Source organism: Trichechus manatus, unplaced genomic scaffold, assembly GCF_000243295.1.
Source record: "Trichechus manatus latirostris isolate Lorelei unplaced genomic scaffold, TriManLat1.0 scaffold00003, whole genome shotgun sequence".
Taxonomy (NCBI): domain Eukaryota; kingdom Metazoa; phylum Chordata; class Mammalia; order Sirenia; family Trichechidae; genus Trichechus; species Trichechus manatus.
Window position 1 is genome coordinate 5,075,238 of NW_004443939.1, and position 17,301 is coordinate 5,092,538.

General features: G+C 39.9%; 1 protein-coding gene across 1 annotated transcript in view; it reads left to right on the plus strand.

Annotated features, from left to right (window-relative positions):
* The window catches only part of FGGY (FGGY carbohydrate kinase domain containing), a 557,022-nt gene that overhangs the window by 111,409 nt on the left and 428,312 nt on the right, over positions 1-17,301 (plus strand). Inside the window, exon 5 of the mRNA XM_004368991.2 lies at positions 5,965-6,053. Within this exon, the coding sequence (XP_004369048.1) occupies positions 5,965-6,053 (89 nt within the window). The remainder of the gene's footprint in view (positions 1-5,964; positions 6,054-17,301) is intronic.

Sequence of the window (17,301 nt, forward strand, 5' to 3'; positions counted from 1 at the left end):
CTGTGATTACTCATTAGATGCAGATATATGGCTACACACAAAATATTATGATAAAGTGATGAGGCTGACTCACCAGTCCTTGGTATCAGGCTGATTACATTATTGCCATAAATCATCTTATTAATTACCTTTTTCTTTGGGTAGATCTTTCTCCAGCAACATTGTAACTTCCTTTTAAAAGGGCCCAGCTTTAAATTTCCTTATACCTCCTGAAATGTCTTGCTTTTTTTCCCCATGAGTTAGACTTGGCTTTTACCCTCCAGAAGTTTGTCACTTAGAGGCGGACTTAGGCTCAAGAATGTATAATTAGGATATAGCGTGGGATGGAAGGCTTCACAGAAAAGGTGACACTTGAACTGGATCTTGAATCACAAGTAGAAGTTTTATAATGGGAGAAGATGGGAAAGCCAGTTCAGGTAGAGCCACCAGCATTAGACAAAGGCATGGAAATATAAAAGAGCATAATGCAGTTGGGGAAATAAATTAGGTGTGAGCTGAGAGGAGAGTGCTAGGAGAGGGGTGATGCAAGATGGGCCCAGAAATTAATCATAGTAACAATAAAGGCCAGGTTGGAGCCAGATTATTAAGTGTCCTGAGAACCATCCTAAGAAGTTAGTGTGAGTCTAGGCAGTGAGGGGCTATCGAACCATTTTAAACAAAGGAGTAGAATGGTAAATTTTAAGATTTTAGGAAAATGGCTCTAGTAGCACAAATCTTTCAGCTTATCTGCCTGTCTGACTTGAAATATTCCCAGTGTTTGGTCTTTTTCTTGTGGGTGGGTGTTTGAAACATAATTGTTTCTTTCATTCTGGGAAGTTTCTGGTTGGTGATTGTGACCCCTTCCATGTTTTTAGCATCATTTTTCTTTTAAGAATGACATTGAGGATTAAGTTTCTTCTTGAAGCACCTTTCCTCTCTAAGCTGTCAGCCTGTACCCTAATTTGGAATCTTGAACATAGAATGAAGATAAGGTTTTGGTTTTTCATGAATAGTTGTGCTGGAAAACAACATCATGAGTACTTGGAATGTTTGGGCAGGATTGTTTATTGAGTGGGGAATTAGGGAGCTCTGCTCCGTCCCTTTTATTTACTATATACAGCAGAGAGCCCAGAGAAAATCCCTGTGCAATTAATAACAAAATACTTGGGTGATCCTTTTTTAACTGGAAATCCCTAGTTTCTGTTGGTGCTCCTAAACCCTGGTGTTTCTCGATATACATTGCAACATCTGCCTCATTTTCCCTGCAAGCTTCCTTGGTGTCTAGAAGCCAGCAGAGACCTTACAGCTTTCCTGGACACCTCAGTGGGAGGGAAAGCAGAAAGCTCCCTCTCCCTATTCTGAGACTGGTAGGGCGGCTGCTGCCTGGCCCTGAGTCTTGGATATACTGCTGTATTTCCACCCTCTGCTGACACCCACAGCTGAGCGAGTTTTGAGTAGTAGCCTCCTCCCAAGAAATGCTGTGGTTTTATGAAGTAATAGATGATTTTTTTTTTTTTTTTAAGCTCTTGCCTTTGGTTGCTTTCAAGCCTGGGGGATTGCTTAGCTCAACGGATTGTTATTGGAATGCAGAAGCCTTTTAGTGCCAGGTCATACACCCAAAATCATTGCTGATTTATTTTTTTCTTGAAAAGACTAGTTTTTGCTAGTTGCTTGGTAACTGGAGGATAGAAAGACTTAACTCATTCAGCACACAGAGCTCCTAGTTTGAACTGGGCTCAGCTTTCACATGATGATATACAACTAAAGTTGGCATGTGTTAAGGGCATGCTGTGTGTTCTCGCTAACTTGTATATTGTTTGTACATATAGAAGTGAGTTGACCGGGATTGAAATTGAAACTTTTGAACTTTTTGAAGTTGTATGCAAAATGTGTTTGGAAGAGCTTTTGTTTGTTAGTTTGTTTTTTCTTCTTTAAGAGTGGCAATAGCTCCATACTGACAGTTCCAAAAGGCCAAAGCCCACAGCTTCGAATAGGCCTGGGAGCCTCATGGTGGTGACTGTGGCATAATAGAATGAAGAACCATTCACTTTAGAAGCCCCAGGTGACTTTGGGTTGGGCCCTTGTCCTCTGAACCTCCATTTCTATATCCTTAAATGGGGGCTTTGTATATCACTGACACATCTCTGAACTGCCCTGAGACTAAAATGAGATGAGGCACCAAAAAAAAAAAAAAAAACAAAAAAAAAAAACAAAACCCATGGCTGTTGAGTCAATTCTGACTCATAGAAACCCTATAAGACAGAGTAGAACTGCCCCGTAAGGTTTCCAAGGAGCTGCTGGTGGATTCAGACTGCCTTTTGGTTAGCAGCCGATCTCAAGCACTGTGCCACTCTGTCCTGTAGGGTCTCTATGAGTTGGAATTGACTCGAGGGCAGTGGAGATGAGACACAAGAGGGTACTATTGTAAACTGCTGAAGAAGTACTGGATGGATATAAAAGGATGATGGCTGTGTCCTGATGCAGGCCCAGCTGTTACAGTAATAGAATTAATTCAGAAAGATTGAGGTCTTCGGTTGAAACTGTGCCAGCAGGATAGGGGGAGGGGCAAAGAGGTTTTTCCACAGAACTGGATTAAAAATCCATCCTTGGGGGCTGATATATTCTTGACTAATCTAACGTCTGATGACAAAGCACTTGTGAATTATGTCATCCAGCATAGGACCAGCATGGGGTCCTCACAGATGGTCTGTCAGCATCTTACAGTAAGGAAGCAGGCTGCCGGAGACAGCCTCTCTCATCCAGGCAAACTCTTCCCCTCCCTCCTTTTCTTTTCTTTTTCTTTTTTGGCTGACTAATCTCTGGACTTTGGTTTTGGAAGAAAGCAGAGAATACTGGTATCTTCTGCTCTGAGACCTCATACTTCTAATAACATTTTGTTTCTGGTTCCTTATCCTATAGAGGGGTCTGGCTAGGGGTCTCTGCCTTTGACTGATGAAGCCAGTGTGCTCTCCAGAAGAAATGAAGCTCTCAGGTGATCAAATAAAATGAGGAAATTATCGAACAATATCATTTATATCACATGCTAGCACATCACTTTGATGCCACTTTGATGACTAAGGTGCACCTGACCCAAGCAGGCCATGGTCTTTTCTTTCTTTTTTTAATATTTATATTTCATGTATTTTATTTTTTAAATTTTTTTTAGCCATGATCTTTTCAGTTGCCTCATATGCATGTGAAAGCTGGATAATGAAAAAAGAAGATCGAAGAATTGACACATTTGAATTGTGGTATTGGTGAAGAATATTGAATATGCCGTGGACTGCCGGAAGAACAAACAAATCAGTCTTAGAAGAAATACAGCCAGAATGCTCCTTAGAACCGAGGATGGCAAGACCTTGTCTTGCTTACTTTGGGCAGGTCATAAGGGAAGATCAATGATTAGAAAAGAACATCATGTTTGGTAAAGCAGAGGGTCAGTGAAAGCGAGGGAAACTCTCCATGAGATAGATTGACATGGTGGCTGCAATAATGGGCTCAAACATACCAAAGATTGTGAAGATGGCATGGGACTTGGTGATGTTTCATTCTGTTACATATAAGGTTGCCATGTGCTGGAGCTGATTGGATGGCAAATATCAACAACAACAGATCCCTCAACTCTCCAGCCGCCACTCCTCCTAGTATGTTTCTTTTCAGCAAGAGGCCTGAAGTTCTCTATGAGACATTCTACTTGGGTTCCATTGTCCACAGTGGCTGTCTGCATGGCTACAGGCTGAAAGCTGTTATTATGTAAGGTCTTAATGACTGTACACAAGATCTAACAGAAGCAGTTGTTTTCTGAGTTGAGGAAAGTTATTCAGCTTTGGCTTGAAGCACTAGTTGTTGCTGCAGTGGGTTTGGTGGTTAATTTCTGGTGATGGGCCTTGTATTTCTGAAGCCCTTAGAAGGAGGCTGCCTTTTGTTCTTCTCCTTGACCACCAAATTCACTGAAACCACAAAGCACATGGAAATAGATTTTTAGAACTATCCAGAAGGCATACTATTAGTTTGACTCACGTAGTTTCAAAGGCTGCCATTTTCTGATTGTGGACTGTTAGTGTATGAAGATACTACTAGTTCATAGCTGTGTTAGGCATTAGTAGTAAACTTTAAGTTTTGCTTTGTTTAATGTTGAGAAATTATGGGCTTTCAAAGAGAAGTGTAGGGCAGATCCCTTCCTAGATATAAGCTCTTAGACAAATGCTTAGGAATTTAAAACAAATAAACATAACTGAATATGGGCTTAAAACTCTGCCTTTTACGTCTGAACCCTTGTGATGTTTTTGTTATTATTGTTTAATGGGACCCTGTTCCTGAGATAATACTCAGTTTACCTGCACATAGAAGTCTGTGTTCATATAGTAGTGGTATGAAAGGAGGATCAGAAATAGAAAGAACTCACAGAATTTGAGGGTAAATGTGGGTTAAAGACCCATATCTGTAAAATGGATGTAATAGCAACCAGGGATTTTGTGTAGCTCTAATGAGATGACACATGTGGACTTCCTTTATAAACCCTGAAGCACTCCTCACATAAGAGGGATTGAAAGGTGAAACTGTGGTTTGTCTGTTTGTCCAACAACTATTTATTGAGTGCCTACTGTGTGTCACTCTGTAGCAGGTACTGGGATATGTCTTGCCAAGGTTCTTTTGGAACTTCTGCATTGTTGCCCTTGGGTTCCCAAAGATACCCTATGCTTATGATGAATTCCCTTTTCTTGTAGCCTCTGAGGAGAGAGTAATTGAAATCGACCTGGAAATTTTCCTGGATGGTGGGAAGTCTTTCTTGTTGCTTCTATCTGCTTTACTCTTCTCTTTATGAAGTTCTACTTCTTTGGGTACTTAACAGAAAATGGCTACTTTACAGTTTCCAACTTTATCTCTCCTCCAATTCCATGCATAGTCATAGTTTCAGTGGCTCCACTTGGATCCCAATTCTAAAGTTCTGGGAGAAGGAATCTGATTGGCTTAGTTAGGTCACATGTTAATTCCTGGTCCAGTCAAGTATGCAGATGTGGTAAGGGGACTGGAGTTACGTAGTACCTACTTGGCAGCTGGGCGTCCACTCCTGTGGTGGGGGAAAGAGGGGAGACAGTCATCATAGGGTAACATGAACAAGAGTGACATGCTCCTTGACCTCGTAGAATTTACAGTCTAGCAGGAAAGAAAACTATTACACAAATAATTTCAGACTGAAATAAAGGGTGGTATGGGTTGTATGACAGCCAGACCCAACCTTGAGTAGGAGGTCCTGGAAAGACTCCCTGAGGAAAGGTATACAGAGGTTAATCAAAGAGGGCTGGGGGACATGGATCCTGGGAGGGAAAGAGTAGCAGATAAGGAATGAATGTTCTACACAGAGGCAACTGCATACTTGAAAAAACCCAGAGACAAGAAAAAGTGTGGCCATTTGGAATGTGAAAGAAACTGGAAGAAACAAGTCTTTACAGTTTTTACAATAACAGCTTGATCGTTTGGTAATTTTCTTTGGCTTAGACTGGAAGTTCTTTGAGGGCAGGGACTATCTCTTCTATTGCTTTTAGAACCGGTTGGTATGTGGAAATTTTTACATGGCAGGGCACCTTCAGTTTCATTGAGTACTTTCTTAGTGGTATTTTCTTCCCAGCCCGCAGCTGCTCAGTGTTGGAATGTTATTACATGTGTTCAAGCACATCTTCTCATCCGTCACTGGGAAGATGGATTGCATACTCCTCCTAGAGTGTATTTCCTCCCTCTCCACGTTGGCAAAGAAGGATAAAAGGGAAATTACAGTCATTTTTGAAAGGATCAATACTTGTGTGCCAATTTTTCTTTCCTATATAGGTACTGCTTTTATATCAGTCTCCCCTCCCAGTTCCTGAACAGATGTTTTAATGGGCACTGTTAGATATACTTTTGTTTTGAAAATTATGAAACATTATTGAAAATGGAGAGGGGTAGAAAAAACCCATAACTGATTCTAATATATATTTAATTTGGCAGAACTTGAGAGAGACTTGCTGGGATAAGGCGGGGCATTTCTTTGATCTCCCAGACTTCTTATCGTGGAAGGCAACAGGTGTCACAACACGGTATGTTAATTACAAGTTGGGTTTTATTTGCACTCATCCATTCTCAGGTTTCTGCATATGTATTGCTTTCTTAACTCTCTTTAACTGACATACTGTTTGTACATCCACATGTGATTTTGCATACTTGGAACATCTTGAATCCATCTTCCACTTCCACTGCACATATCCCAACACCATTGTTCCTATGAGGCCTGGAATGTGGGTATCCAAGGTGAAGACCATTCGTTAAAATTGGGCACATTTGAAGGAGATGTGAAAAATCCACAGTTAAATGTGACTGTTTTTGCAAAGCACTCTTTACATGGTGCGTAAAATGCCAAATATTAGTTTTGGCTCCTAAAGTTAAGATGGGAGATAATTTTTCTCAAGGAAGCTGACTTTAACTGGATGAGTGTGTTATGAACTTATTTTGCTTGTTATGTAAATGTACCTGGATCTTTCCAGATTGTAGAGGTCTGTATGTTCAAGGTAACAACTATTTTTCAATAAATTACAAATGTTATAAATAAAGTATGTGCTACATTACTGAGACGCTTAGAAAATATCTCATTAAGTGTGAAATTGCGACTGCTGTAATTAGCAGCGTGAGTGTGTGTATGGGTATATATAGACAAGTTGGAAGTGAAATCCTAAAGTTTGGCGGGTCTGTTTTCATATTTATCTTAGGTTTCAGGGGATACACACGGTGTGCTAGTCTTTTCTTCCTGAAAATGATTTAAAATCTGGATTGAACAAACCTGTGACGAAGAGGATTATGTCCCAGCTGACAGATAAACCTGCATAAATGTATATATATTTAGGGGAACAGGTGTTGTACCTTAAAGTCAGATGATTCAGAGATGGCTAAATTCTCCCCATTTTCTTTCTTATTTAAACTCAGGCAAAGCTGGGGATAGGAGTACCCTTTTCCCTGTGCTGTTCCTGTCTATCTCATTTTGTAGGGTTTGCACCTTTACTTGTAGGGAGTTGATAAGGGCATGATATCTCAGCAGCAGGGGCTGCCAGAGAGGGGATAGTGTTTCATAGGCACGTCATTCGTCATGTCGATTATTCCCCCCATGAAATGATCATTAGCCAAAGGTTTCAGGATGGAAGGGATCCACATGCATATGAAAATGACCTCAGCGAAACTTCACCTCTCTCTGGGGATAAAGGCTCTGAACTTTACCCTGTTGTCACAGGATTGGGGCAGTGTGTGGATGAAGGTCTCGTCTGGAGCATTCCTCTTTTGGTGTGACATTGATTTTCAAAAATTATTTCTGGAAGAACTTTTCTCTAGGGTTTTTTTTTTTTTTTTTTTTTTTTTAACCTTTGTGCAATAGTGAAAGAAATGTAATTATTACTTGAAACCTACCTGGTTTGATCATTTTAGCCAAATGGACTTATTAGTCAAAGCAATGCTAACAGTTACCAATAGACGGCTCATTTAATGGAAGTAGAAATGGAGGAGGACCTTGCTTTCCTTCTCATTTTTCCAGGTATTATTCAACCCAGCACTTTGACTTCCTTCCTGGTTCTTTCTGATGACTTTGGATAGTCCACCCCCTCATTTCCTCATGTCTGATGCTGTATTAAGATACAAGGAATAGGCTTTTTGAAGCTAGCTCTAGCTGAGATAGATTTAAATGCAGTGACATTTACACACACCCTAGAGTCTCAACGTGACTCGACTCGTAGACTTTGATTCTGCCACACACTAGTTGTGTGCCCTTGGGCGTGTCCCTTTACTTGGTTGAGTCTCACTCTGCTTATCTGCAAAATGGGAATTATGATACCTAACTTGCAAGATTGTTATGAAAGTTATACAGTAGAACCTATGAAAAGCCAGGACCTGTGTAAGGTGGAAACCTGTCAGAGAAGGATAACTCAAATATTTTCCACTAAAACAAGCAATAGAAAAATGGTAAGACTGCACCCTGTCAAAGGCAAAAACTTTTGAGACATGGAAAAACAAGGCAGTCCCGTCAAGTTCTGGCTCTCACAGGTTTCACTGTATTAAAGCAAATTTTTTTTCCAAAGTAGCCTGATGATGAGAATCACCTGAATCATTTAAACATCGATCCCCAGGGCCTCTGGTTTTAAGCCCACTGAATCAGAATCTCGAGGGGAGAGCTGGAAATTTGTATGTTTAACAGGTGCCCCACCTGGCTATATGATCAGATAAGTTTGGACAATATTGCCTAACCAAATATTCATGAAAGTAATATGTAACTCTAAGGTGCTCCATACCTGTGAGGGATTGGGATTATTTTAAAAGGCCTAATGATTTTGGTAAGGAGTCCTGGTGGCACAAGGGTTAAATGCTTGGCTGCTAACTGAAAGGTTGGCGGTTTGGACCCACCCAGACGCTCTGCAGAGGAAAGACCTGGCGATCTGCTTCTGTAAAGATTGCAGCCTAGGAAACCCTATGGGGCAGTTCTACTCTGTCACATGGAGTCGGAGTGAGTTGGAATTACTGGATAGCACCTAACAACTCCAACAATGGGTGAATTTAAAAATGAACGGCTACTTGTTTGTCTATCAGAACATACCTGGGGGCTTCAGTCACAGCTCTTGACAATCTCATACTCTGAGGAAGCAGAATGTTTAATGCTCAGAAATTATTGGCTGTCCTGTCATCACTGCCATTTATTATTGGCTGGGACGTTCATGACTCATTCTGTTTTCATTAGTATAAATTTACATCCCCCCCATACTTATGACACCTTCAGAGGCCTCCTGCTGTTTTCTTCTTTTCCAGTTACCTTCTCTTCTAGAGCAGAGCCTGTGGATCTTGGACAATGGGGCTCTGAGTTCTTTTGCAATGATGGGATGCCCTCTCCCTGGCCCACCTACATCTTACATCTTTCTTTGTTGTTTCCTCCGTCTCTCAGTACTCTGTGGTCAGGGTGAAACAACTAATTCCTCTAAGCTTTCTTGATTGTAAAATGAGGATGATGAGAACACCTACACTTCGGGGTTCTTATATGGATTGAAGGAGGTAACAGAAGGAGTCTCTGGGTGGTGCAAACAGTTAAGCCCCTGACTACCAGCCAGAAGGTTGGTGGTTCAAATCCATCGAGAGGTGCCTTGGAAGACAGGCCTGGCAATCTGCTTCTGGAAGATCACAGGCTCTTGAAAACCCTATGGAGCAGTTCTACTCTGCACACATGGGATCAGGTTGCCATGAGTTGGAATTGACTCAATGGCAGCTAACAACAACAGATAGAAAAACCTCCAGTGCCATGCTGAGAAATTTTTTTAATAAGAATTAGCTATTTATTTAGTTCCCTTTATCAATTTTGGCAGGGAGTCAATGTAAAGTTTCTAGCACAGTGGAAAGACAGAAGTCCTTGTCAGACTGACTGGGGTTAGGTGTCTCTACCATGTACCATCTTCGGGAACCTTTTAAGCAAATTATTTACCCGCCTGAACCTCAGTTTCTCATCTACAAGCTCTTTCAATGTTGGTGAGAAAGTTAGAGGTAGTGTGGATAAAACGTAGCACATACTTACTCAATGAATGGTTTTCTAATGAAAAATCCCCGTTATCTGTCCCTTCTTCTAGAATAAGGGAGACAAGGGTCTGAATTTTTGGCAGTGTCAAAAAACTTGGTTTGGGCAATAGAAAGTGAACTTGGCATTCTCTGGGCCAAGGAGAGGTTCAGATTTGGTGTTTATTTGGCTCTTACGTGTGATTGTTTTGGGAGGCTTTGGAGAACTGAGTGCCAAAAAGGCTAGGGGGTGTTATTTTTTCTTTTTATTATTCTAGTGGATTCAAAGCTAACAAGAGATCAGATTTCACCTTGTCTTAAAGCTTTCAAACTTGTTTTTGGTAGTGACACTGTGTAAGAACTCTTCCTCCTCCTCTATTTTCCCGTCTCTGTTTTCCTCTCCTCCCCTACTTTTTTTTTTTTTTTTTTTGCTCCCTCCCCTTAAACTATTGTTCTCTTCCTCCAAAATATGGCAAGTAGTCTTGTTTATCTGGGTCATAGTGAAAATCACCACCTGGCCTATGACTTATTTGTAATTCAGCTCCATTCTTTTTATTATGTTAGTATTTTTTGTTATAATGATAATAGTGGTAGTTATTTATTTAGTGCTTTTGCTCTTCCTGTGCTAGGTATATTAATTAATGTTAACTCCTTTAGTCCTCACAACCACTGGAAAAAGCAGGTGCTGTTATTACCATTTTACAAGTACAAGAACTGAAGCTGAATGCTTTAGTAATTTGCCACATTCTGGCCGTTGAATGGGGAACTGTATAGAATTTTGGTAACATCAGATACGGGAAGTCAGAAATTTGATTAATAAAATTTTATGTAATCAGACTAAAACATATTCATATATATAAGTCCTGCTAAAGAGATTTGAGGAGACTGATAATATGTAACATAAAAACAGCAATAAAAAATGTAAAGAAATCAGAATGGAATAAAAATATTAGTAGAATAACTAAGGTGAAGCTAAGAGTTTTATAGATATTATAAGGTTCTACATAATTACTTATAGGCTGCAAATTTGTTTTTGAGCTTCCTAGTGCCCAAAGCAAAGATGGAACACGACTAACTGAGTGAACAGATTAAAAACCTGACAGCTCTTCAGGAGAAGTAGAACTCTTTCTAGCACTGAGATCTAAGAGAAATTTCTCCGAGATAATCAAGGATTGGCAGCATTCTTTAAATTACCAAAAAGTACATCTTGTCAATTTATTTTTTTACATAAACATTTTACTTTTGAATAGTTTTGGATTTACAGCAAAGTTACAAAGATAATACGGAGATTTGCCATATATCCCACACCTGATTTCCCCTATTATTAATATCTTACATTAATATGATACATTGGTCACAATTAATAAATGGATATTGATACATATTATTATCTAAAGCTCATACTGTATCCAGTCCTTTAATATCCTTTTTCTGTTCCAGGATCCCATCTAGGATGCTATGTTACATTTGGTAGTTATGTCTCCTTAGGCTCCTCTTGGCTGTGACAGTTTCTCAGACTTTCCTTGTTTTTGATGACCTTGACACTTTTGAAGTATATTGGTCAGATATTTTGTAGAATGTCCCTCAATTGGAATTTGATTGTTATTTTTCTTCTGATGAGAGTGGGGTTATGAGTTTTTGGGAGTAAGAGCTCAGAGGTAAGGTGCCATTCTCATTGCATCATACCAAGGGTGCATACTGTCAGCATGACTTATCACTGTTGGTGTTGACCTAGATCAACTGACTGAGGTAGTGTTCATCAGTTTCTCCACAGTAAAGTTACTCTTCCTCTCCTCTCTCCCCTTCCCAGGTTGTACACCTAGAAGGAATCGCGCACAGCCCACACTTAAGGGGTAGGGAGTTACGCTTCAGTCCTTGAGGGCAGAGTATCTACATAAATTCTTTTGAATTCTTCTGCATGGGAGATTCATCAGTTCTCAGTTCACTTATTTTTGCTGCTTTGGACTAAAAAAAATTGATGACCAGGCCTCTTACGTACAAGAGGCAGTTTAGAGGTAACATTTTAGCATTTCTGAGACATTTCTGTGGCGTAAGGGAAAACAGGTCTGCATATATAATGTCACACTTCTTTATTTTCCCATGTATTTCTCACTATTTTATTTATATAGTTACATTTCTTTATTTTCCCTTCCGTCTCTCCTCCAGTTCACTGTATGATGCTATGTAGGTTGTTAGTAAATATTCTATATTTACCATAAAATAAATGAATTTATGGTTTTTAGAAACTGTAATCCCTTTTAAAATTTATTTGCATTTTTCTTTATGTTTTGCGTTTATAATAGGTATTATTGTGCTGTTATTGTTCTTATGGTTATTTGCCAGTCTGTTAGGAGAAGGTAATGGTTGGGTTATTGATTCAAGTCTGTAGTCACTTTCCAAATGCAGTCTCAAGGATCTCAAGAATAATATCATTATTTAGACTCTTTTTCTACCTCTTTTTCGTTTTGCACAATTGTTTTTTTTTCTTTTACTTATTGTATCATATATATATTTTCCATATCAATAATTATTCTCTGAAAATATGGTTTTGATACCTGTGTAATAGTCTTATCATATGTCAGTATAATATATCTGTATCAGTTTTGCCAAATTGTTGGGCTTAAAACGGTATCTTGCTGTTCTAACTTGCATTTCTTTGATTATTAAATATAAGTATTTTTTTCTTATATTTATCTACCACCTTTTTTTTTTTTATCAATTGCCTATTTATGTCATCTAGGTCTCTGGGTGGTGCAGATGGTTAAGTGCTTGACTACTAGCTGAAAGGTTGGTGTTCCAGACCCACCCAGAGGTGCCACAGATGACAGGCCTGGCAATCTGCTTCAGAAAGCTCACAGCTTTGAAAACCCAACAGAACATTTCTACTCTGCACACATGGAGATTCCAGTGTTTTCTTAAATATTGATGAAAACTCATCATATGTTGTTTGTTCTATATTTTTAGCCAGATAGCATTTTTGAAATATTTTAAACCTACAGAAAAATTGAAAGAATGGTATATTAAACACCTATGCTTTTTACCTAGGTTGATCAGTCATTAACGTTTTGGTACTTTGTGCTCAGGAGTGTGCACATGCTCTTCTCTCTCACTGTCTGTCTTATATGCACATATGTGTTTATTTTGTTGAACCTAAATTCTGCAACCTGATCGTCCAAGAATACCAATGTGTTCTTATGTAACCACAGTGCCATTATCACATGCAGGACAACTAACATTAGTTCTCATTATTTAAACTCATAAACATATGAACAATCATGAAGATGGCATAGGACCAGGCAACTTTTTGTTCTGTTATAAAGTCAGTATGAGTCAAAGCCAATGGGATGGCAACTAACAACAACAACAATGAAAGTTTTCCATATTGTTAAATGTTTGAAGTGTCACTCCCTCTTTTTCACCACTGAGGTTCTGACTGATGGAGAATGTGTACAAAACACATTAGCTAAAGGAAGAATGAAAAATTGCCCTATTGTCTTAGAAAATACCCTTTAACCTATAATATATAGGGCTTCTGGTGTACTGGATGGATAATGCAGCTCGAAAGTGAGGCTAAACCAGCACCTGCATGTGCAGGTGTATGTGTACATGTATGGGTGTGGGTAGAAAGGAAGCCCAGATGCCCCAGCCAGATCCGAAGCTAGTAACCTAGTTAGCACCTTGAATGGAGACCCTGCTCAGGTAGGCTTACTACCTGGCAGTAGGAGGTCAATACAAGCTGGTTGCACCTCGGCATAGGAAATGGAGGACTGGGCTGAATGTTGTTCTGGGCATGAGTTATCACCTTATCTTTAATGCTGGGACCCTTAAAATGTGGTTTAATATATTCCAGTCTCTGAATATCAATCACGAGTCACTCTTAGCCTCTTGGAAAAAAACTAAGTAAGGGAATGGGGCACAAAGTCAGTTGTGTTTCTGCCAGTGCTACTCTGAATGGAGAGAGTAGGCTGAGTGAAAGTCTTATCTTCCCTAGTGGTGGAGGCAGCAACATAGGAAAAAGGAGGAAGAGCCTGAGTTCTAATGTCTGCATTTGGCGATGTGGTTCCAGTCCATGTCCCTTTCTCAGTGCTGGCCTCCTAATCCCCTTTTCATTTGTATTTCTGAGATAAGACTTGAAACTATTGAATGGAAGCAAAATTGATTGGATTTAGGTCATCCTAGAGGTAACATTTATTGACCAGACCTTGGAATATCTTGATGAGGATTTCTCAGCCTGTGTCATAAAAGTAAAGGGTTCTAGAAAAAAAAAAATCAGTTATTCATTGTATGTTTGATGATAAAGGTCTTTGATTTTCATTGTTTTATAGTTGTGTTGAAGGATGATTTCTCAGAACAGTGGCATAAAACAGCTGTTCTAAGTTCTAGGAAGGATGATGCAGCTATCCTCTCTCATCAGCAGATATTTTAGTATATTTAATAATGCTGAGAAATGACCTGTAAATATTAGATTTCTTTTATCCTTGTTATAGGGAAAGAAGTTTGCTTTCACTCTCTACAGAAGAAATATGATCCTTATCTCTTCACTGACAAATAATAGAAAACTCAAAGTAGGACTGGCTTAAATACATAAGGGTTCATTCTCTCCTGCAAATAAAACCGTATTAAATCCAGATATGTAGAGTCCTGGTTGGGTTATAATAGATAGATATATCTCATATGTATCTTAGTCCCTTGAAGTCATCAAGGACACTGGCTCTTTTAACATTTTTACTTCACCATCTTCAGCCTTGACTTCCATTCTCAAGGTCACCTCGTCATCCAGGATGGCTCCTGGAGTCCCAGTTATCAGTTCTACATTCCAAGTAGCAAAAAGAAGGAAGGAGGGGCTATAAAAGGGGTTTATCACACATCTGACTAGCCTTCTTTAAACAGCCTTCTCAGAAGATTTGCATAGTACTCTGCTTACACATCATTGGCCAACACTTAGGTTTATGGTCACACCAAGAATGGAGCCTGGGTATTGAGATGTGTTGCTACCTCCATAAAAATGGGATTTTCATACTGAATAAAGAAACAGGGGAGACTTGATACTGGGCAGGCAAAAGGACAATCACAAAATTGTAATTTCTCTATAAATTACATTGACCAATAGCCCAGATACTAATTTGTACTCCTTCTATGGTAGTGACAGGGAGGTGGATGAGGGTGGTGGCTCGTGGAGGAGGGTGGTATATAGTTTGAAGCAACTATAACTCACAATTTCCCTCATTCATTCATTCAGTCATTCTTTGGATATATATTTATATAGCACGAATGAGGTATCCACTCTCTAATCCTGCAGTAGGTAGGTACACATTTATTTAACTATTCAGACTCACAGAAGGGCTGTAACCAAATAGTCTTGAGCTCAAAGTTTTGCTCTGCTGCTTATCAGCTGTGTGGATTTGGGCAAGTCATTTCACCCCTGTCAATATCAGTTTCTCTTATAACTGAAGGAGACCAAAAACCAAATAGAGTTGCTTTTTGGAAAAAAAGAAGCACCATGAGTAACCTCTGCTACGTAGTAGTGTGTAAGAAATATTACTTCCATGTATCTTTCCTTTCTGGGTTTATTTTTTATTTACATTTTAATTATTAGGTGACTCCAAATTCAATCAAATAGCTTGTGGGTGGGGGTGGGGAGATGGCCACTTAGAAACCAAATAACCAGTTTGACAGCTGTTCTCCATATCCTCAGTTTTGGGTTTTATCTTGGCTTCCAGTAGATGTGATCTGGGTTTAGTGAGTCATGGAGTGTGAGGGTGTTACAAGGGGTCTCAGAGCTATTTGTGGTGTGAAGAAAAGAGTAGGTGCTGGGGAAATCTCAGACTGGTCAGTGTTCAGAGGCTGAAAGTCCAGGGAGGGCAGGAGAGAATGGAATATGCTGGTCAGTGAGGGGGCCTGAAGGGAGAAGGCGGTGTTAGCCCCATGAGTTCTCATCTATCCCTATCAAAAGCAACCGAATCAAGGCACAGTTTCTAAGTGACTCTAAGTCCTACTGCTGCCCTGCACTAAGCTACTTTGAGGCAAAACCTAAGGACGGTTGAGGTTTCTTCTTTCCTTTTTTACCAGTAAAACCAATCTGTATAGGAAAGGTTTAAGAATTCCCACCTTTGTCCTTTAGGAAGGGGTTGGTACAAATGTGTGACCTCGGATGATTATGATGTGCACTCTTCATTAAGAACCATTAATATGAATTTGTTCAATTTCTGTCAGTTCTTGTTTCTAGATCTCTGTTGTGTACTTCTAGCCATGAATTTTGTATGCTTGAAAGATGACAGCCAGTATGACTATAATTTTCCAACCAAGTGGCAATATAACTTTTCCTCTGCCTAATAATTTTCATTGAGACCTTGAATCACTTTTTAGAATTTAATCCCATTTGCTCTCTCAGTATGATAAAGTGGAGCAAACTTTGAAATTGAGTCCTCATTTACCAATAGGTATGATGGTATGGTCTCTATTGGAAATGTTTTGAAAACTGTAAAGGTGCTACTACAAGTTAGAGGGGTCTCATTTTCCAGGTGATAAAACTGAGAACTAGAAAGGCAAAACTAGTGGGTAGAGTAGGAGTTAGATTTTAAAGAGGGCATATTCGCCTCCTACATTTGTTAGAGATCCTTTCACTGACCTGAGAACGTCTCCCCTGAATAGACAGGACATCTAAGTCTTTGTGGACTCATAAATTAACTTTCTATCAATGGACTCTTCTGTGAACTTTTATCATTGGACCTTTTGAATATGTTGTGCCTGTGTGATTCTGGGTACCCTCTTTAAAAAAAAAATTGCCATCAAGTTGATTCCAACTCATGGCTTCTCTATCGGGTTTTCTTGGCTGTAATCTTTTTTTTTTTATTTTTCCCTTAGAAAAATTGATACATACATTGTTATGTGACCCTAATTGCTCTCCCCATACTGTGACAGCACACTCCTCCTTTCCACCCCTGATTCCCCATGACCATTCAACCAGCTCCTAACCCTCTCTGCCTTCCCATCTCACCTCTGGACAGAAGCTGCCCATTTAGTCTCTTGTATCTACTTGAGCTAAGAGGCACACTCCTTACGAGTATCACTTTATGTCCCACAGTCCAGTCCAATCCAGTCTGAAGAGTTGGCCTCGGAAATTGTTTTAGTTCTGGGCTGATAGAGAATCCAGGGGCCATGCTTTCTGGGGTTCCTCCAGTCTCAGACCATTAAGTCTGGTCTTCTTACTAGAATTTGAGTTCTGCACCCCACCTTTCTCCTGCTCCATCCGGGACTCTCTGTTGTGTTCCCTGTCAGGGCGATCATTGGTGGTAGCTGGGCACCATGTAGTTCTTCTGGTCTCAGGCAGATGAAGTCTCTGGTTTATGTGGCCCTTTTCTGTCTCTTGGGCTACTGCTTTCCTGTGTCTTTGGTGTTCTTCATTCTTCTTTACTCCAGGTGGTTGGGACGAATTGATGCATCTTAGGTGGCCGCTTGCAAGCTTTTAAGACCCCAGATGTCTTGGCTGTAGTCTTTACAGAAGTAGATCTCTAGGCCTTTCTTCCGTGGTTCCACTGGGTGGGTTCAATCCACCAACCTTTGGGTTAGTAGTCCAGTGCTTAACCATTTGTAACCCCCTAATCAGTTAATCTGTTTAAAGTTACCAGTATCAGTCTTGGAACCCCTGATACTGTCAGGGATGTGATGGCTTGTCGATGTCCAGGACTCACATCAGGAGAAACGAGGTGGTGTGGCTTGGGACTTGGATGACCTGCACTTGGTCCAGCCAGGTGTCCTTGGACACTTTGGCACTTA